The sequence below is a fragment of the Acinonyx jubatus genome, chromosome E2, assembly GCF_027475565.1.
Source record: "Acinonyx jubatus isolate Ajub_Pintada_27869175 chromosome E2, VMU_Ajub_asm_v1.0, whole genome shotgun sequence".
Taxonomy (NCBI): domain Eukaryota; kingdom Metazoa; phylum Chordata; class Mammalia; order Carnivora; family Felidae; genus Acinonyx; species Acinonyx jubatus.
The window spans coordinates 4195911-4217254 of record NC_069396.1 but is presented as its reverse complement, the minus strand read 5'-3'; the positions used below and the strand labels follow the sequence as shown (position 1 = coordinate 4217254).

Below are 21344 nucleotides of genomic sequence, written 5' to 3'. Positions count from 1 at the left end.
CCTTTCCGGGTGCCCCTGACACGGGAGATCCCAGAGGGGCCTGTCCGCCCTGCTGGTGCTTCAGAGCACAGGGGCTGGTGCAGAGTGCTGGACTCCTGGCGGTCTTCGTGCAGGGACGGGCGCCATGAGGACAGGCTCTTCCTGCCCTGGTCCGCACACAGTCGGTCCACCCCCTCCTCTAGTCCCTTAGCCCCTCTAGCCTTGGTTTCTTCACCTGCTGGCCAGGGCCTTAGATTTTTGTGTTTCAAAGGCAGTTTCTCCTGGCTCTAAATTGACCAGGTAGTTACCTGCACCGGTTAAGGACGCTAAATGCCTGCGGGCATAATGTAGCTAGACCAAGCCTACTGCTGGCCGGCAGCGGGACTCCGGGCACTCTCTTCTCCAGGCCTCAGCTGTCTGATCTGTGAAACGGGACCATTTCCACCACACCACTGGATTCCTGTGAACGTGTTCTGGGATCGTGAAGGTCAAGTGCCCAGTCTGGACCATTGCTTAGCTGCCCCCATCCGGGACCATCTCTTGAGGCTTCCTTCCATTCTTTATCTGCACGCTGGGAATGTGCTTGTGTACGTGTGTGTGCCTGTGGCCGTGTGTGTGCGTGTGTGTGTCTGTGTGTGTGGTGAGTGGAGTTTTCTACCACCGTGTGGAGGATGGGAGTAAATTCAGCAAATGTGTATTCTGTGCCACAGTTTACGGAGCCCACACCCTTCCCGGTTTTATTTGCTGCAAACCCGGGAGGTCACTTCCCTGTTCCCGTTTTCCACTTGAACCACAGGGAGATGGGGTTTGGTAAGTTTGCAAACTCCTGGTGGAAAGTGCTTGGCGCCCCGCCGGGCGCATAGTAAGCGCTCAGTGGAAACGGTACTTTCATGGTCGCAGTGAAGAAACTGCGCGCGTCCGCGTCCTGTCCTCCTCCAGCCAAGATCTCTGGTCGCCTGCTCCGGGCCTCCCCTACCCCGCCCGCCCGGATCGGCGCCTGCGGCTCTCTCCGGGAGGGACGGGCGGGGCCGGGGCGGGGCCTCGGCTCCACGGCCCTATCAGCGCTGCTGGCCGCCGGGGGGGCGTGGTTCGAGGATCCTACAAGAGGTGGCGCGCGGGGCCTTTGCGTCCACTACATCCCTCCGCTGCCCCCGGTGCACGGGCCTCTGCGACCAACCCGCCGCGCCCACCGTGCCCGCCGTGTCCGCGCTGCTGCCGCTGCACGACACGGGAGACGCCGGTGATTGGGGATCCCTGCGGAGGTAAGTGTGACTTCGCTTCCTCTCCTCTCCAAGCTGCCATCCGTTCCCGCCATCTCCGAGGAGGGGAAGGGGCCCCGGGCAGACGCCGTCTCTTGGGGCTCACTCTGCGCAGGCACTGTGCTGGGCGCGCTGCCTGCGGCTCGGAACCCGGCTCGGCCGGCCGAGTGGCCTTTCGCAGGTGGAGAAACTGAGGCTCAGCGAGGACAAGACGTTTGCCCCAGACCTCCCTCGCAGCCAGGAGGCGAGGGAGTCGGGACTCAAAGCCGGTCTGACGGTCTGACCGCATATTCGTGCTCCGGGAGCCCCCCGGGTATTTAGTCTTGCCTCCCTTACGCAGTTCGCCAGCATCTGTTGCGTTCCTGTGTACAGTGTGGGCGTCAGTACAGGGAAAGCTGATGGCGTGGATGCTGCAGGGGTTTGAATGTGTCGACCCACACGTGGATGGCCACGGTCATCCACCCGCCTGTGCGTTCTGCCCCGGTTTACAGGGCCACGCCCCTTCACGGTTTTATTTGCAACAAACCTGCCAGGTAGCCTTTCTCTTCCCATATTTCAGATGAGGACACCGAGGGTCAGAGGGGAAGTGGGTTTGTCCAGCTCGAGCCAGGGCTGGATGGAGCCCAGCTCTCCCTGCCTCCAAAGCTCCAGATGGTGGGGTCCAGGCGCGGGGCGCGTCAGAGTGCCTGCGGGTTTGGGAACACATGCGGGGGTCTCTTGGCCAGAGTGGGCATCTGCATACACTCCTGCTGGGGGAAGAGGCTCCTGACCTGAGCGCTGAGGGCTCGGCTCTGCCGTCCTGGGGAGACCCCCAGAGGGACAGTCAGAGCCTCCCTTGCCCAGGGCTCGGCTGGTGGACAAGCCAGAAAAGGCTTAGCTGGTGCCCGCCTATTGAAGTCTAACTTGAGCTGGACGTCTTTTGGGCAAAAGGTGAGTTACTGCTCCGGGCGAGAGAAGCGCCTGGGAGCCTGTGCAAATGCCCAGCTTGTCCTGCAAAGTGGGTTTGTGAACTTCCACCTTGAGCACTTGGGTGCCGTGTTCTGGTAGAATGACGTGACCCTGCCTTACCCCAGTGGGGTCTTCTAGGGTCACAATTGGCCAGGTTGAGAGCCGAGGGTCCAGCAGCACGCGGTGAGGGGCACGCCTTCTTCTCCAGATAGACCGAGAGGCCTTCTGAGACTCTTGGTATTTTGTGCCCCTGATTTTCTGTTTCTGCCTCTGATCTGGCTGCTTCCACATGGGTGTGGCAGGTGTCAGGACATGCCACCTCCCTGCATTTTCACCCCTGGCACACACCTGGGCAGGAGGCCTCTTGGTCCCCATTTTACAGATGAGTAAACCAAGGCTCGGAGAGGTAAAGGTTGTGCATCAGGACCCTTGGCTGGCTGGCTGGCTGGTTGGTTGCAGACGCTGTGCTCTTAACTGCTGGGTCTTGCCTCCTTGAAGACAGTTCTCTGCCCAGCCACTAACTCTCCCTCTGGACCTGACCCGAGATGTCGTATTGTCCGAGAGGGTTCCAGGTGAAAACTGTCGGCAGAGTGAAGCCCAAGCCCCAAGTTCCCAGTGACATGCGCCCTGGGAGGAGAAAGAAGTCGATTTTGATTTTTTATTTTTTTTAACGGAGTCTCTTAAGACGTAGAAGTGGAACAGCAATGATGACATTTATAAGAATACCAGCAGCTGGTACCGAAACTCAGAATGAGCCAGATGTGCCCAGGGTTTTACATGGATGATCTCACTGCCTTCTTTATGAGGTGGGCACTGTCTTCCTTTTTACAAGAAGGAGACTGAGTCTCGGATGATTAAGGCATGTATACAACATGACGCAGCCAGGACAGGGGACAGCTGGCCCCCCTCCTCCCCGCCTCCCCCCCCCCCCCCCCCGGCTGGGCCCCCCTCCAGATCCTGGAGGAAGGTGTTCATCCAGTGGCTAGCCTGCTTGCTGCGGCTGGTCAGGGCCTCTCGTGCCGTGTGGGGTCGGGATCCCTGCCCGGGTTAAGGGTGGGCCTGGAGAGGGGCTGTCCTGACCCAGGGCTCGGGCTCCACTCTGCTGACAGGTACCGGTGTCGCCGTGCGGAGAACCCTGCTCTGGGACCCAGATCCGTGCTGGCTCCCAGAGCCCCCTCTCTGGACTTGGTAGCAGAGGGCCTGGGGCCTTGGCTCAAGTCCCACGCTCCGTCCCTCCCTCAAAGACCCCTCGTTGGGTCTCTGGCCTTTTGTAGGCTGCGTTTGAAAACCGTCTCCCGGAGGCAGGACCCTCAAATGCTGACCTCTTCGGCCTGTGGGAGCTGGAACATTTCTTGTCTCTGTCACCGGTGTAATTTACTACGTATGGGAGGTGCCTGTGTGTCTGCTTGCTCCAGACCTAGGAAGCTTTTTATTTTTTATTTTTTGTAAACTCAGTGGTTTTTGATCAGTCCCAGATGTGCAAGCCCAGCATCACTCAACGGGGCTGATGGCTTGTCAAGCAAGGAAAATACAACACAGGCACCATTTCATTTTATCTTCCGTTAACGGAGTTGAGTAGATGGTCAGACCTTCACGGGATGGGGATTCCAAGCCTCTCATAAAGTCCTAAATGGAGCACGCTCTGTTCTGGAACAGGCAGGGTAGGACAGATCTGGGTGGTGGTTGGTAGGACTAGCCGTAACCTTTTTGTTTTTCTTTCTTCCTTTTTTTGAGAGGCAGAGAGGCAGAGCACAAGCAGGGGAGGGGCAGAGAGAGAGAGGGAGACACAGAATCCAAAGCAGGCTTGCGGCTCTGAGCTGTCAGCAAAAAGCCCGACACGGGGCTCAAACCCATGAGCTGTGAGATCATGACCTGAGCTGAAGTCGGACGCTTAACTGACCGAGCCACCTAAGCACCCCTAAAAATTTTTTAAAAACATTTATTTATTTTTGAGAGAGAGACAGAGCGTGAGTGGGGGAGGGGCAGAGAGAGAGAGGGAGACACGGAATCGGAAGCAGGTTCCAGGCTCCGAGCTGTCAGCACAGAGCTCGACACGGGGCTTGAACTCGGGAATGGCGAGATCGTGACCTGAGCTGAAGTCGGGCACTTAACCGACTGAGCCACCCAGGCGCCCCCCCCCCACCACCATTTTAACCGTTTTAAAGTATACAGTCCAGCACGTTCAGCACACTCACGACCTTCTGCAGCCCCCACCTCTGTCCACTTCCAGAACATTGTCATCATCCCTGAAGGCGACCCCACAGCCACCATTAGCAGCTACTCTTCCATTTTCTCCCTCCCGTGCCCCTGGCAGCCACCAATGTACTTTCTGTGTCTACGGATCTGCTTATTCTGGACGTCTTCTGTAAACGGAATGATTTAACGTGTGGCGTTGCGTGACTGGCTTCATGCACTTAGCGTGATGCTTTCAAAGCTCGTCATCTTTTTTTTTTTTAATATCTTTCTTTTTTTTTTAATTTTTTTTTTTAACGTTTATTCATTTTTGAGACAGAGAGAGACCGAGCATGAACGGGGGAGGGGCAGAGAGAGAGGGAGACACAGAATCCGAAGCAGGCTCCAGGCTCTGAGCTGTCAGCACAGAGCCCAATGCGGGGCTTGAACTCACGGACCGCGAGATCGTGACCTGAGCTGAAGTCGGATGCTTAACCGACTGAGCCACCCAGGCGCCCCATAAAAAGCTCGTCCATGTTATAGTGTATGTCGGGCTCCATTCCTTTCAGTGGCTGAGTAATATTCCACTGCGTGGATGGACCACGTTTCATTTACCCATTCTCCCTTCTTGGCTTCCTTCTTGAAGAAGCATCGACATAGGTCGTCTCGTTCCAGAATAGATCAGTGCCCTCCACGGTGGACACGGGGGAATCTGGTGTCTGGGTGTTTGGGGGGACGTGCTGACATTCCACCCGGGGTCACAGCAGCAACTGGCAGAGAATCCTGTCTGAGACTTTGTGCCCCAGCCTGTGCAACTGTGGGTGTTTGTGGACAGACACCCCTTGTCAAGGCTGCAAGGACAGACGGTTTCTTGTGGTTCAGCCCCAAGGAGATTTCTCTTCTCTGATTGTCTCGGGTGCTGTGTCAGCTTAGACAAAACCACGGGATCCGGGGGAAAAAGAAATTCCTAATGCGCATCATGCAACCTCTGGACCATCACTTAAAAAATATTATAAATGATGAAATCCCACATTTTCAATCCAGATTTCTGGACCGCGTCCCGTTGTGAGTGCAGAAAGGCGGTATCCCAGAAGGAAAAAAGAACAGAACTTTCCAGTTCTTTTTTTTTTTTTTTAATGTTTATTTCTTTTTGAGAGAGACAGAGACAGAATGCGAGTGGGTTAGGGGCGGAGAGAGAGGGAGACACAGAATCGGAAGCAGGCTCCAGGCTCTGAGCCGTCAGCACAGAGCCCGATGCGGGGCTGGAACTCACGAGCTGTGAGATCGTGACCTGAGCCCAAGTCGGACGCTCTACCGACTGAGCCCCCCCAGGCGCCCCTAGACCTTTCCATTCTGTTTGTAGTCAGGTGGTCCCGGAAGCATTGAGCCTGCTCTCAAGTTCTCCTGGACTGGAAAGAGCCTTCTCTGATCTCTCTGGGATTGGGACCTTGCTGGCATCTGCTGGGACTGACTTGATCAGAGCCTGAGCGATCCTTCTGGAACAGACACAGGGAAAAGTGACAGCGCCCCTGGCAGAGGGACTGTGTGTCTGTGCAAAGGCCTGAGAATGGGGAAGGGCCAGGCACCTAGGGAAAATGGTGAGAAGTCTGGTGTGGCTTGAGAATCTAAGCATCAGGCCGAGTGGCCCGGTGTCTCCCTGCAGGCGGCCTGAGCTTTTGGACTTCCTGCTACAGGCTGCAGGGCGTGCAGTTCGGAGCAGATCACTGTGAAATGGACAGTGTTCCCCAAAGTGGGGGGTGCCGTCCCTACTGGTCCCCGAGGTGACTCAGCCTGTGCACAGACCCAGCAGCCAAGGCCCCCCATCCAGGAGCTGTCCTTTGCAGTCAGGGCGAATGTGGGTGATGCTGTCTGCCCCTAACGTCTGCCCAGCACCCTGCTCCCCTTTACGGCAAACACAGAGCACCCCGGGCATCAACGCTTGGGGCTGGCGTTCATGCCCAGCTGGGAGGACCTTATTTTGTTCTGATTTCCACACGTTACGTTTTACTCCTCCCCTCCAGTCAAGGCAGAATCGATCGTGTTCTCTGTAGATGGTGGCGACCGAAAATTCCCTTTTACTGGTACATTTCTGCGAACCCTCCATGCGGGCCATCTTGAGGAAAAATACAAAATACGGCCCATTGCGGGTAGCCGGTGGGAAGGTGGGGCAGAGCTGGGGAACGGGGTTTGCCGAGGATTGGAGTTTGGGGAATGCTGAATTAGTTTAAGGTGGGGCACGGGATTTGAGACCGTTACAGTCTGGGGCAGCGGCTGTCAAAGTGGGGTCCCCCTCCAAAGCGGGGGAGCAGCCGTCCCTGGGAACTTGTTAGAAATGCAGATTCTCAGGCCCCACCCTGGGCTTCCTGCGTCAGCGGCTGGGGGGCCTGGGGCCAGCAATCCGTGTCTTAACGGTGCTCTCTGGTGCAGGCCTGAACGCGGGACCTCCCGCCCTAGAAAGCGGGTGAAGCCTGGCTCTGGGGCGCCAGCACAGAGGCCGGGTGGGGACGGCCGGCTACTGGGGGTGGGTGGTGTGGAGCCGCGTGGAAGGTTCTGTTTCGGGGCCCGGTGCGACCGGAGGGAGCTCACACTGGCCAGACGGGAGGAAGAGCCCTTGGGGGCCCGTGCGGCCACCTCCCTGCAGGGTCCAGAGGCCCCCTTGGCAAGTTCTCGGCAGAGTCTTAGCTTTTCTTCCGGAAGGAGGCTCGGCTTGGTGGCACTCATTGCTCTGGGGCCGGATCGAGTGTCCTGGGGATTCTGGCACCTTCCTTCAGGGCACATGTGGGGCCCTGTGTGCCCCGGAGCTTTCGAAGCACGGCTGTGTGTGAGCCCCACACGCTCCCTCTGAAACAATGAGCCGTTCCCTGGACGGCACCGAAAACGTGTCTGCATGTGTGTGTATCAGCCGCTGCCCTTCCCGCCCCCAGACCGGCTCCGACACAGCCCGTCTGTTCTCCTGGGGGGAAGCGCCTGGCCGCTGAAAACCCTGTTTATTCCCGGGAACCTTCAAGGCTCGGGCGTCACTGGCACCAAAGGTATTTTCAGCTTTGGCGTCGCTGGACAAAGTGCCCTCTCAGACTTGGGATGAACTGCGCCCTGTCTGCGAGAGTCTGTGTCTGGTCCAAGTGGGAGGCCCCAGCCGGCCGCCGGGTTTCATCCGGGCTGCACTCTGAAGGGCTGTCAGAGGCCAGGCCCTGGAGCGGCCCCTGCCCTGCGACCTCCCCCCCACCCCCCACCCCGCCCTGCCCCAGGGGCAGCTGCCGCTCAGGGCTTCCTTGATCCATTCTTCAAACAGAAGCCAGAGCGATTTCAAACTTAAAAAAAAAAAAAAAGTTTCCTTGAAGTTTCACAAGGCAGAGAGGAATGCACACCCCTTCGTGGGCTGTGCTGGGGGGGGGGGGGGACTTTTCCCAGAGAGTGCTTGGGCTGGCCGCCCGCCCCAGGGCAGAGCCTGACCAGCCCCAGGCCCCTCCCACGGCCCCGCCCCCAGGGGCCACCGTTTCCGGACTTCTGATGCCTTAGGTTGGTCTTGCCTGGTTTTGAACTTGACGTCAACAGCACCGCTCAGCGACCCCCCCGTTTCCCCCCAGCTCCGCGGGCTTTGTGCCTGTCCTCGGTCATGCCGAGACGGTGACCGTCCCTGAGGCTTTGTCCCTGTGGTCCCTGCTGTGTGGCGTTCCCTTGCCTTGAGAGTTCAGCGGGACCTTGTCGTCCACCGCAGCCAGAGTGGCCCCGTCCCCTCCTGTGCCGAACGTTACCATCCCCATTCTCCAAGCCGTGTCCTCACGCCTTTCTTATCTGTCTGTGGTGATGTCTCCTCCGGTTCTCGAGGGCAGACTGCCTTGTGTGCCTCGACTATCCCAAGGACTCTGTGGCCACCTGAGGGCCTGCCCTGGGACTTTCATCTGCAGGGCAGTGTGGAGATTCCACAGCCTGGTGCTGTAAGACTCTCGTGCCCGGTGTCTTTGAGCTTGGTCCAGAGCCGGGGGCTGTGACTCGCCCTCACAGATGTCACCCGACAGCAGTGAATCGTGTATGTCGGGCAGGAGGCTGGGCAGGTGCCCCGTAGCCTGCAGCAGAAATGATCTGAGATGCCTGAATTCACCCGGGAGGAGAAAAGAAAGACACGGTCGGTCGGTAGATATCCCTGGAGCCACTATTTTTCTCCTCTTCTTACCCTCTGTCCTCTCTCCCTGGGAGAAATTCAGGGCCTCATTGTCCCCCTGAGGAATCGAGACTCAGGTTGAGGGACCTTTTGGGCAGCACGGGGCTCTGCAGGGTGGAGTCACCGTTCGAACCCGGGTCTCACCCCACGTCCCCGCTTTTCCACACTGCCCTCGGGCGGTCCTTGCCTGCTTGTCCTTGGGGGCCGGAGGCTCCCTGCCGTTTATCTGAGGCTTTGCTAAATATTCGCGTGTGTACAAGAAGGCAGATGAGGGGCCCCAGGAGTCAAGGACAGGGGATTTGGAGAATATAGCATTTTATTGTCTACTCGCTTTAAAATGGCTCTTGGTTGACGTTGAACACTCCTGATTTTTAGTTTCTTTTTTTGCAAAATGAGTTCTCTCTTTGCCCAGGATTTTGTGTGTTCTCGGCATAGTGTTAAAAAGATTGAATGGGGTTTCTTGTAGGATCTCGTTGGCCCCTGGGTTGAGGACAGCCCAGGGCTGGGGGCAGGGTGGCTGCAGGGGAGGGCACGGGCCTGCTCCCGCTGTGTCCAGCCCTGATCCTGTGGAGAAGAGTTTAAGAAACACTGACTGGATCCTGCAGAGGATGAGACCCCCCCCCCTCACCCCCCGCTTTCCCCCCTCCACGGCCCGGGGTGTCTGGTGTTCACCCAGACGCTCTTCCCTGGAGGTTCTGGCCCGTTCTGGGATTTGCCCCAGACACGCCGGGGCATCCCTCCTCCCCACTCCCAGCCACCACTCCATTCCTAGAATTTTGGGTGGTTTGTGGGTATGACTGGGATCTGCCCTTGGCCTTAGTCACATTTTGAGTTCTTTGTGCTTCTGAGAAAGAGCAGAGCCTGGGGCCCCCCGGGCCTGTCGGGTTAGCTGCTGTCCCGTTGGGCCGGTGTGTCACTGAGTGAGTCCGGCTGGCACGGGCCGGAGGCTAGAGGTGCCCTGCCGGGCGGGAGAGCCACCCCGACGGCCAGGGTGGGCCAGAGACCAGGGCGCGACGGGCGTTCTGTGTTGACTGCGGAGCAAGTGGCTCGTGTGGGAGCCTCCGGCCCCTGGCGCATCAGACGGGGCCGACGACCGCGGTGATCCCATCGGCCTGCGGAGTACGGGGAGTGGGGGACCCGCCACCCTGCGCCGCCCCGTGTGCGCTCCCCGGCTGTTGGCTGTGGTACTTGGGATAACTGTTTGTGGGACAGTTAAGACCCGCTGGGGCGTGAGGGGGAACGAGGCTCCGTGCCAGCCGGCATCGTGCTGGAACCGGCTCGTGACGTTTTGTTAAATTTCCAGAAAGGTCGTGAGCCAGTTAAACACAGCCATCGTCAAACATCAAATTACACAAACTTAAGTTAAATGAGTCCTGTTGAAAACGAGGCTAATAAAAACTCAGAACTTCCCTGTTATCTCTGCCCGTGAGATTCTTAGTGTCTGTCCCGTCTCTTTGATGGAAAGACCACGTGCTGCTGTGCTAGCTTGAGACTTTCCAGAAATCCCATGTCCAGTGACCTCACACGGGCTGCTTGAAATTGGCCACAGTGGGAATGTTTATACCAAGGGAACTGGCAAACAGTACTTATCAGGGTGAATTCTAAGAAAACATTTTTTGATGTTTATTTTTGAGAAGGGGGGGAGGGACAGAGCATGAATGGGGGAGGGGCAGAGAGGGAGGGAGACACAGAATTCGAAGCGGGATCCAGGCTCCGAGCCGTCAGCACAGAGCCCGACGCGGGGCTTGAACCCACAAACCGCGAGATCGTGACCTGAGCCGAAGTCGGACGCTCCACCGACGGAGCCCCCAGGCGCCCCTGAATTTTTTTTTTTTTTTTTTTGAGTGTCGGTTGTTAGACATTTATCCACACACGCTGGTTCCAGCCCTCAAGAAACCCACGGTCCAGCTGGAGAGGCAAATGGTACGAGCAGGCACCACACGACCACACGGGGTGATGAGGTCTAGGGCTCCTTAACTCAGCGAAGGCTGGGCCCTGGAAGGGGGTGGAGCTTCGTGGCAGTCCGGGCAACGTGACTGGGTCATGGTCAATCGGAATGACTGTGTACCTATGTACAGGCAGCTCCCGGCCAGATAGTCAACATTAATGCCCGGACCGGGTTCATTTTAATTTTTAAAAGTTTGAAGTAGGCTCCACACCCAATCTGGGGCCCGAACTCATGACCCCAGGATCAAGGGTCGCGTGCTCTACCAACTGAGCCAGCCAGGCTCCAGACCTGGAACCTGCTTACCCAGAAAGCCGGGAGAAAGTGGCCACGGCTCAAGGCACGTACTGAGTAAAGTGTGTTTCAAACTCGGGGGAGAGTTTCTGACCCCCACAAGCATCACACACATAATACAATTTTCCAAAATCAGGTTTCGCGCGTCAAGGCAGAGGCGGGGCTTTGAAATAGTGCAGTGAAGTCACGAGGAGAGAACAGTACTCCGTTCCCCATTATTAATCCCATCCTTCTAGAAACTTCCCCAAGCGATGCTGTGTGGCACATTGAGCATCGTCGTCGTCATGATAATAGGGAACGCGTACGAGGCGCTCAGGTTCGTTGTCTCATTCGTTGCTCAGCCCACGGCTCATCCCATGGCCCCAACCAGGCCGGGGGGGGAAGCCCTGCTCCTCAGCGAGCACTCAGATGAGAGGCCGCCGCCTTCTGGAAGCCTCCTGGCGCGTCAGCACGTCCGCAGACCTGTCCGGCTTGCTCACCGCTGACTCGCCAGTGTCAGACAAGCCCCGTCGTTCCCCTCTGGCCTGTGGACGTGGCCTCTGGGGCCCCGAGAAGCTACATGCCCGGGCTGCGGGGGACGACCGAGAAGCCAGCGCCACACGGAGGCCTTATACGGCTCTTCTGATCTCGTCGGGAGGCGGAGACCCACACATTCACTCCACAAATATTTATGGAGCACCGACCTGTCTGATGTCGGCTGTTCAGCGGCGAATGAGCCCGACGGGTCCCGGGGTGTGTGATTCAGCAGTGACCCCGGAGCTGGGTCTTTACCGAAAGAGCAGACGTGAATGTGCCTGGCCTGGGCCAGGCGGGGCGGGGCGGGGGGGGGGGTCAGGTCGGGGCCTTGGGATGAGCTGTGGGAACAGCATGTGCAGGAGGGAAGAGCTTGGCGCCTCTCGCGGCTGACTGCTGACAAGCCCAGCGCGGAGATTCATCTTCCTGGCAGGCTTTCCCAAACACGGCAGAGGCAGCCCCCGAGGGTGACGCACGGAATCCGGAGCAAGCCCTCTTTCTCTCACTGGCTCCTGAGAGGCGGGTTTGGGGGGGCGGCCTTGCCCGGGAGGTGACCGTGAGGGCACCCCGTTGCTGGATCGGGAACACAAGGGTCTGCTGATCCCCTACAGGTGCACAGAGCCCTGGCGGGGTGGCGTGTGGGTTTCAGGGCCGCTACCGCGGCCGCAGCCGTGTGTTGGGCCTGGGTGGCTCAGTCCGTTAAGCTTCTGACTTCAGCTCCGGTCATGATCTCGCGGTTCGCGAGTTCGAGCCCCAAGTGGGGCTCTGGGCTGACGGCTCTGAGCCTGGAGCCCGCTTTGGATTCTGTGTCTCCCCCTCTCTCTCTCTGCTCCTCCCCCACTCGCCCTCTGTCTCTCTCCAAAATAAATAAAAACATTAAGGAAAAAAAAAAAAAAGGAAGTTCCCCCAAGCTTTCAGAAAGCTGGTTGTCACGGCTTGGCTCCCTCCCTAACTGGCTGCCTCACAGACACCCGGCAGGGTCTCCCGGACTCGGTTTTACTTTCTGTGAAGGGGGGTGGGAAACAGCCACCTCCCTGACGGACTCCAGATGCATTTAAGAGCTCCGGGCAGTGTTGTGGGAATTTGATCCCTGCGACTTCCCTCTGCCAGGCTGGGGTCTTGCCGTCCGTCTCCCTCCCTGCCTCCCCCGCTGGCCTGACATCCGGTATGTTCTCGTGAGACCTCGGTGCCACTCTTACTCGTACCCTCACGGGCTTGGTTCTGCGACTGCGGCAAGGGAGAGCCGTAGCTTCCGGAGGGCGCTTCTGCTGGGCTGGGCAGCCGTCCCCAACGCGTGGCTCAAGCCGTGGGAACAGGCCAGGGATGACAGAATGGAGCAGAACTTTTCTAGAAACAAGGTTTGCCCTTAGCAACCCCAGGAGAATCAGGGGTCCGGATCAGAGAGCATCTGTCCGTGCCAGGGTGTCGGAGGTCAGCTTGGCACGGGGCCATCAAGGGCACATTGGCAGATGGAGGTTGGCTGGCCACCAGAGCTGGTGATGGAGGTGCATTTTGGTGAAGGGTCACCGTGATGTAAAGGTTTTAGTCCCCTGGGGGGTGACACATGGGCGCCTTCTCATGGCCAGGAACCGCCGTCAGACCCAGAGGCCAGTGGAAAGAGGGTTGTAAGTTGAGGCTGGGCTGTCGCGGGGCCTGTCCCTGGCAGGGTGGGGCCGGAAACTCCTCCAGGAAGCCCACCCTCGGGGAGGCAGGGCAGCGCAAGGAAGGGCTGTGTCCCAAGCCCACGGTGTCTGCTCCCCTGTTGTATGACTTTGGGTACTTCTGAAACCGCAGAGGCCTCAGTCTCCTCCCCTGTGAAATGGGCGCAGTAGAGCCCAAACCCCTGGCTCATCGGGTGGGTAAGACGAGTCGTCGAGAGGTAGGTCTCATCAGCGTCAGCCTCCTGGGTCGGTCAGGGAGCACGCCTGTCACCGGGAAGCCGCAAGCAGCCTTGGACAGCGCATGTGTCTCGTTTGAAAAACTGGTTTAATTTTTTGATTGTGGGTGGGAGACTCAGTTGTGATTTGAGCTGTCGGGGCCGCGGAGGCCGGATGCCGCGCACGGGCCCCGGGAAGTGGGGCTCGGCCTCCTGATTTCCGTGCCCCCCTTGCCTCCTTCTGTGCAACGGCCGGCGGGAAATCAGGAACGCAGTCCCCTTCGTCCATTTATTGCCTGGTGCACACGTGTGAGGTTGCCACAGCGGCCGTGACCAGGCCTCACCGGCCAGCGGCTCCAACAACAGTTCTCGCGTTCTGGAGGCTCGGGGTCCGAGGCCCCGGTGTGGGCCGGGTGGGTTTCTCCCGGGGCCTCTCTCCGTGGCTGTCTGCTTCCTCATTCCTTCTCTTATGATGACAGCAGTCAGATTGGGTCAGGGTCCCATCTTAACTTCATGACCTCTTTATAGGCCCTGCCTCCAAGCACAGCCACACTCTGAGGTGCTAGGGGTCTCAGCCTGTGGGTCTGGGGACAGCGCCACAGCCCTGCTGTCCCTGTGATTCCCCTGCAGCACAGGCTTTGCTGGAGCATCAGGACCCAGGCCTTGCCCCTCCCCAGTGGGGACCCCCAGGCCCCCCGAGCTCTGGCAAGGCCCAAACACCTTCAGAACCAACAGTGCCCTGGGCATGCTGCCCACGAGGTGCTGTGAGTGGCCCAACCTGGGGCAAGTCTGCGTCTCCCAGGCACGGATTCTCATGGGGGCCAGGCAGAGAAGGACCAGCCTATGAGCCCTGGGCACAGGAGGCCCCATTCTTTTTTTTTTTTTCTTTTTCTTTAACGTGTATTTATTTTTGAGAGATAGAGTGTCAGCAGGGGAAGGGCAGAGAGAGGGGGAGACACCGAATGCGAAGCGGGCTCCAGGCTGCGAGCTGTCAGCGCAGAGCCTGATGCAGGGGTTGAGGTCATGAACCGTGAGATCCTGACCTGAGCCAAAGTCGGATGCTCCACCGACTGAGCCACCCAGGCTCCCCGCTACAACTTACTTATCTAACCCGACGTCATATTTGGGATTTGTTTATGCTGACGCTCACATGGCCATGGGTCGTTCCTTTTGCCCTGCTGTGTGATCCTGGGGCCCAGTGCCCCACGGTGTGTTTACCTGTCCCCGTGTGGGAGTCATTTGAGTGGGGCCCCCAGGTGATTTGACCCTACCCGGGCTTCGGGCGAGTCACGGTTGATTCATACGAGCAATTCACGCCTCGCGCCTGCGGGGGCGCCCTGGCCCTCGAGCTGCCGGGGCGCACAGACCCGGTGCGGTCGTGACGCCCGGTGGGCGCTCTGTGACGTCGGTCTCTGCTCTCACTCCGTCTCCGATGGCAGTCTCCAGGGTCAGCGTCTTGGCATCTCTGTCAGCCGGCCTTCTGCAGCTGGGAAATGTTCATATATGGTGACGCCACTAACCTGGGAGAGAGGTCGGGACCCCGGGGGTCTGCGTTACTGGACTGACGTGCTGTCCGGTCTCCGGGGCTCTGCCCCAGAGGGAACTCCCTGGGAGCGAAAGATCCAGAGAGAGCCGGGCCTCCCTGCCGGATGGTGGCTATTTTTGTCTGCAGCAAGGCTCGGTCAGGACCCTGGAGAGTTTCCAGGGTCAGAGTGGGAACTGCCCCGTTCCCATGGCTCCTGGGTTCCAGGCTGTGCCTCCCGTCCCTCCCTGCCCCCTGCGTCGTGCCCCTGGCAGAGCCAGCCAACCCGATGGGTGAGAACTGGTTATTGCTCATGTCGGGGGAGACCAGAGGAGGCTTGAGGCAAGGGCGGAGCCTCTCGGGGTCCGGGGCGGCTCGGCGTCCCTCACGCTGTCCGCCCCGCCAGGGGCGACTGTGGGTTTCCTCGCCTCTGTCCCCAGCCCGAGTGGGAGCTCCCTGAGGCGACACACAGTGTCCTCTCCATCTTTGCGTCCCGGGGTCTGGCGCAGAGATAGATGCCCAGTAAAGGTCCCAGTCACTGACCGACTCTGCCCGGTGAGCAAACACACACCCTCCAGCCCTGCCTTGTCCTCTCGGACCGGACGACAAGCCAGGACGAGGATCACGGTCTGTGGGGGGGCGGGGATCCTTGGTTATTGAGCCTCCGCGAGCCTCGGTTTTCACGTCTGCAGGGCGGGGCGAGCGATGGCTGTCCTGCTCTCTGCCCCGTTCGAGCCCGCGCTGTCGCTGGTCTCATACTGACTGATGTCCCTGTTGCCCTCCGCTTCCCTTCAGAGCTCTCGCGCCCCAGCACCGCCTCGGGAGCCCAGCCCGCCTCGTCGCCCCAGTCCCCGCTGCCTGCCCGGCGCCATGAGCTGCGTCCTGAACGGCGTCGTGCCCTTGGGGCTGCTGCTGCTGGTCTGCGGGGCCCAGGGCTTCTTCCTGCCCAACGTCACCCACTTGGAGGAGCTGCTCAGTAAATACCAGCAGGACAGGCCCCACTCCCGGGTCCGGAGGGCCATTCCCAGGTCGGACAAGGAGGAGATCCTCATGCTTCACAACAAGCTGCGGGGCCAGGTGCACCCCCCGGCCTCCAACATGGAGTACATGGTGAGTGCCGCGCTCCCGCGGGGGGGCCTGGGCTGCACCTGCTCTTGTCCCGGGGGCGGGGGCGGGGGCAGGCTCGGGGTCTCCTGGCGAGAGAGCGCCCCCCCTGCCTCCGTCCTTCACACCCAGACAGCCCTCGTGGGTTCCCCGTGAAGCAGCCCGGCCCGGGTCCCACCCGTGGCTCTCTGCTGGCCCGTCCTCGAGGCCGTCTAAGGGCTGGGCTTTGGTGAGCCCAGTCCCAGCTCCACTGCCTCCTTGTGTGTGGCCGTGATGTGTCCCCAGCCAGTGGGAGCCTCGGCCTCCACTTCGAGAGTCCCTCCTCTCACGGCTCTGGGACGGTGTGATGACGTCACATAAAGTGCGGGGCACAGGTGCTCACCCCTGGGGCCCTGGTCACTGTTGTCACGCCGCAGCTTGGTCCCCGGCTAGTCTCGGGCCACCCTGCTCTGTCGGAGCAGCAGTGGGGGCCGAGTCCGTGAGAGATGGGGTGTGTGTTGGTGAGGGGGCTGGCAGGCGGGGGACAGTGGAGGGTCCCCCGTGACCCTGGGGAAATCCGACACGGAGAAGTAGAAGGTTAGCCAGCTCTCCCAAATCCGTGCCTCCAGCCCTGCCTCCGCGCCCGCCTCTCCCTTCCTGCCAGCACCGCTTCCGGTCGCCCCAGCCCCATCAAGTAGCTGCTGCTGTCCTCCCATTTTACAGAGTAGGAAACTGAGGCCCCAGGTCAGAGCCGGTCGTGGCAGAACCGACTGCGGGACCCAGGCTCAAAGCCACTCCTCCGCACTCCGTTTAAACCCTGGCACCTGCACGGCCCCTGCCGGCATCCACGGCCTCTCCAGCATTTTCCATCCTCTGTGCCTGTCCCCCGGCACCTCAACCAGCCCTGGGGCTTTTCACCTCCCATGTGGCCCCCTCTGGCCCGTCCTGAACCCTGCTTCCTTTTACCTTCCTGACATTCACGAGGTTTGTCTCCTGCCCAGAAGCCTCCAGGCCCCTGTGTGCCCAGGGTGGAGCCCACATGCTCAGGCCTGGCACTCAGGGCCTCTGATCAGGAGCTCCTCTGTCCTGAGAGGCCATTCGGGGTCCCCCGAAGATGCTGCAGGCCCTCCGTCCCCCAGGAGTCTGGTCCCCACCTCATGCCTTATCCCGTCGTAAGCAACCGTCGCTCGGTACCCGGCTCGTCTCCCTCCCCTGGACTTCACCGTCCCTTTTCATGGTGCTTTGTGCCGTGACGTAGGAGGCCCTCGTGGTCAGGGGTCATCCCGCGTGCCTGCAGACCCCTCATCGTCACCGTCTGTGCCCTCCCGAGGTGGCCCATCCCCGGCTAGAGGGCACGTGAAAGGCTAGCCGTGTGGGCAGAGCACCCCCGAGCACGGCTGTCCTCTGGGAGTTTGTTAGGAAACCATTTCTTTCTTCCCTCAAGAAAACCACCCGGGCATTTACTCGGAAGGGGTTGTGCTAATCTTTGTTTTGTTTTGAGAGAAAGGGAGTGAGCCAGGGAGGGGCAGAGAGAAAGAGGGAGAGAGAGAATCCTAAGCAGACTCCACGCCGTCGGCACAGAGGCCGACACAGGGCTCGAACTCACAAACTGAGATCACGACCTGAGCCAAAGCCAACAGTCGGCCACTTGAACGACTGAGCCGCCCGGGTGCCCCGGGGTTTGTGCTAATCTTAGGAGGAAGAGTGGGCACCCTTTCAAAATGCTGATGTATGAGACAGCTGATGCAGACCTTTTTAGGGTTAAAGCCGTCGAGAATTAGAGTGGATTTCTTTGTGGCTTTGGGTGTGGACTCTTCCCCCATCCTTCCCAGGACCTGGTGGTTTGGCCTTGGTCCCTGTGGGGAAGGGACACTCTCTACCTCTCTGGATAGGTCAGTCTTCCTCCCGTGCCCCTCCCCACCCCAAGGCCCTGTGTGGTGCCCGTCAGGGAGCAGAGAATTTTCCTTGGCCTGAAGCTTGACTGAGCCCCAAACCCCCGGGATCCCGTCTGCTTCCTGCCTCCTTTTGGGAATAGGCTAGGTTTATGCTGGTCTTTTCGTCACTGCCCCGTGCTTGCCCAGGGGCCTTGTGGGAGATTCAGCGCAAGTGAGCAGGGCTTAGCTACGCAGCAGGGAGGGTCCCAGTGCAGCCTGGAACATGCCTGCGTGTTTTCGTGTTTGTTTACTCGCATGACTTCAGGATTGGAGCTGGGATCTGGGTCCTTGGGTCTACACGGCCTTTCAGGGAAGCTGAGCCTTCACGGCTGTGGTCGGGGCCACCTCTGAGCAGGGCCACGAGGCAGGGAAGGAGGCACGAGTCCCAGTCTCTCCCCGGTGCTGCCCGTCTGTGCATCCTGCTTCCACACAAACAAGTGGCAATAATTTGAGAAAACGTCTTGAAAATCTCGCTTCCGGCTCAGCCCTGCCTGCCGGGGCTTTGAGCTGCGGTCCCTTGAAATAGACTCAGCATTGAAAGGTGGTTTTATTTTTAAGTTTATTTATTTATTTTTAGAGAGAGAGAGAGAGAGAGAGAGAGAGAGAAAGTGGGGGGAGTGGCAGAGATGGGATGGGGGGAGGAGAGAAAATCCCAAGCAGGCTCCATGCTGTCAGCACAGAGCCTGACGTGAGACTCACGGACTGTGAGATCTTGACCTGAGCCGAGATCCAGAGTCCGATGCTTAACCGACTGAGCCAACCAGGTGCCCCGGAAGGTGGATTTTCAATCTCCAAAGAGTTAAGGCACCCTCTTTTGAGGTTTTATAAGTGGACAGGCTCCGGAGCCAGCCTTCCTGGCTTGGTAGCTGTGTGACTTCAGGCAGATTAGTTAGCCTCTGTGTGTTAACGTTTCCTGGCCTGCACTACGGGGACAGTAAAAGTCCCCTTTTCCTAGGGTGGTTGAGAAGAGTCAATGAGACGATGCATGAGGACTAAATATGTGTTAACATATCGTTGCTGTTATCAATTTAGTAGCTATTATTACTTTAGTGGAGCAGGACTGGCACTTGGTGACAGTGTGCAGAGCAAGATGAGACCCCCACCCCCCATCCCCAACCTTGGACGCCAGTTAAAGCTGAGTTGGTAAAGTTGTAACTTCCTGCTGTGTGACCTTAGGCAAGTTACCTAACCTCTCTTAGCGTCAAGGTTTTTTGTTTTTGTTTTTGTTTTTTTTTTTTGTCTGCAGCAATGGGAAAATCAAACCTACCCCAAGGGCTACTGGTGACAATGAAATAAGAAAATGGGGCTGATACTGTTCCCTGGCAAGTGCACTGCCGCCGGCAGGGGCAGGGTAGGTGCTTGAGAAAGTGAATTTCCTTAATGCTCCTGTACTGTTTACTGAGAGCCACCTCGCACCTCACCTGGGGGCTGGATGCCTGCTCGTTCAGCCTCCCCCCAAATCCTATTCCAGCAGGCACCACCAGCCCCCCTACGAGATGGGGAAACAGAGGCACAGAGAGGTGAAGCCACTCGTCCACGGTCACACAGCCAGCAAGGGGCAGCGCGGGGCCCCACACCCAGGTTCACGCAACACGAACACTCTCCCCGGTGCCCTCACGGCCCTGTTCTTTCCGTCTTTCTTCCGCCAGTCACCCCTTTGGGGGGTAAAGAGTATTCACCTGTGTCCTCCCTTCGGCGAGACGTGGACTGGTCGGCGGGGCTCATCTTCAGCTGGGAAAGCACAGGCTGAGCGGGGGGGTGAGGGGCAAGGTGGGGACTGGAGGGGACCCGTGAGGGCTGGAGTGAGCGGGGGGCCGGGCCCGCCCTGCCTGCATTCACCCAGGCACGCGTGCGTCATGCCGGGGCGAGAGTCGTGGCCTGCGACACCGCCGTGGCAGGGGGCACTGAGCAGTAGAGGGTGTCGCACACAGTCATAGCCTTGACTGCCAGCCCTGCGCCCCTCTGTTCGGGAAGCATCGTTCTGAGGCCCTACTATGTGCCGGGCACGGTCGGAGCCGAGGGGCGGTTGGGAGGTGAAGGGCAGGCCCCGGGAGGAGGCCTCGGATGCAGGGGCGGGGAGGGCTGGGTCCCCGTTTGGCCGCGGCCTGGTGCAGACCACGTGTGGAGTCTGCCTGTCTCCAGCCAGAATTTCAGACGCCTTTGACCCCCGAGATCTGCCAGGCATGACCTCGCCCTCCCCGCGCGCCTCCCCGCTGAGTTGTAGAAGACGTTATGGCCCCGGACCAAAGGCACACAGGGTTCACGCTGCTCAGAATAAACAGTGAGCTTCTGAGAAGCTTCTGAGAAACCCCTCAGGGCGGGGTCCGCGCCTGCACAGGCTCCGCCCTGCCTCCCTGGGCTCCGGGAAGGACCTTAGCCGGCCGGCTCCTTCCAGAGAGGTCTCGGTGCGAGCTGCCACCCGTCCCCACTGTGTCCCCCCCACTCGGCGCATGGTGTCTGTTCCTTCCCGGAGCATTGGGTGGCCCACTGCTTGGAGAAGGAGTCACCACGTTGGTTCCGTAGTGTATTTGGGAGGGGGTGACCCGTAAATCCAGAAGGCGGGAAGAAGGTGGTGCCACATCATGCTACAGTACAGGGGGCGTCTCCTGGCGGGAGCGGGGGCTCAGATCTGCTAAGGAAAGGGCATCAGCAGGCAGGTCACCCGCCCGAAGGCAGGCCCGTCCCCTGTTGACTGCGTGTGGCCTCTGCGATGTCAGCTCCTGTCCCCCTTCGGGCTGTGCCTGGGCGTTGGAGAAGGACCCCAGGCAGAAGCGGCACAGCGCTTGGTGGGCACTAAAGGCAGGGCGCTGTCGGCAACAGAGGAGTCTGACGTCTGAATGCCCCTGGCTGTTCGGGACTCTGTGTCACTGAGGCTGGAAAGAGGTGGCAGGGCGCGAGGCCGGGGAGGCGCTCAGCTTGGCGGGGGTTCCGTACCGGGGTCCCGCGGCCTCGCGTTCCCGGCCACGTCCCGGGGCTCTGGCCGATGGTCTTTCAGTGATCACCTACTGTGTGCCAGGGGCTGGGGCTCTGCAGAGAGGGGACAGCCCCTCCCTGCCCCGCAGGCCGCTGTATCTACCCGATGGCGGGGATGAGGCCAATGGCAGTTGGCAGAGGCCGGGAGGCCGTGCCACGGGCTTGCCCGGCGTCCCCGGCAAGTCCGAGCCCGGGCGGGAGCTGTGAGGACGGCTGGAGGCCCGGCTTCTCTGGGCTCCTGGCTGACCTGCCTCTCTCCCCTTGCCGGCTCAGGAACCCGTCCGACGTGTGCACAGAACGCGCTGTCCAAGGGGCTGAGCCCTGGCCCGCGGCTCCACCTGGGGCCCAAGTGGGGGTGTCGCCGCAGGCTCTGTCTTGACACCCGTGCCTGACTCTGGCCTCCCCCGTGCCCCCTCCCCCTGCAGACCTGGGACGAGGAGCTGGAGAGGTCGGCCGCGGCGTGGGCTCACGAGTGCATCTGGGAGCACGGGCCCACCGGTCTGCTGGTGTCCCTTGGGCAGAACCTGGCCGTCCACTGGGGCAGGTAAGAGCCGCCGCGGTCCCGCCCTCACTTGTGAACTGGCCGCCACGGTCCATTGTCACGTCCAGCCTGCTCGTCGGTCCAGACGCCGATCGCCGGGCTCGGGCTTTCTGGAGCCAGGCTCTTCCATTCCGTGTCCTTGA

General features: G+C 59.8%; 1 protein-coding gene across 1 annotated transcript in view; it reads left to right on the top strand.

Moving 5' to 3' along the window:
* The first annotated feature begins 1140 nt into the window (after nt 1-1140).
* The window catches only part of CRISPLD2 (cysteine rich secretory protein LCCL domain containing 2), a 60275-nt gene continuing 40071 nt past the window's right edge, over nt 1141-21344 (top strand). The window contains exons 1-3 of the mRNA XM_027076325.2: nt 1141-1241; nt 15466-15780; nt 21086-21204. Of these exons, the coding sequence (XP_026932126.1) occupies nt 15541-15780; nt 21086-21204 (359 nt within the window). The 5' untranslated portion in view covers nt 1141-1241; nt 15466-15540. The remainder of the gene's footprint in view (nt 1242-15465; nt 15781-21085; nt 21205-21344) is intronic.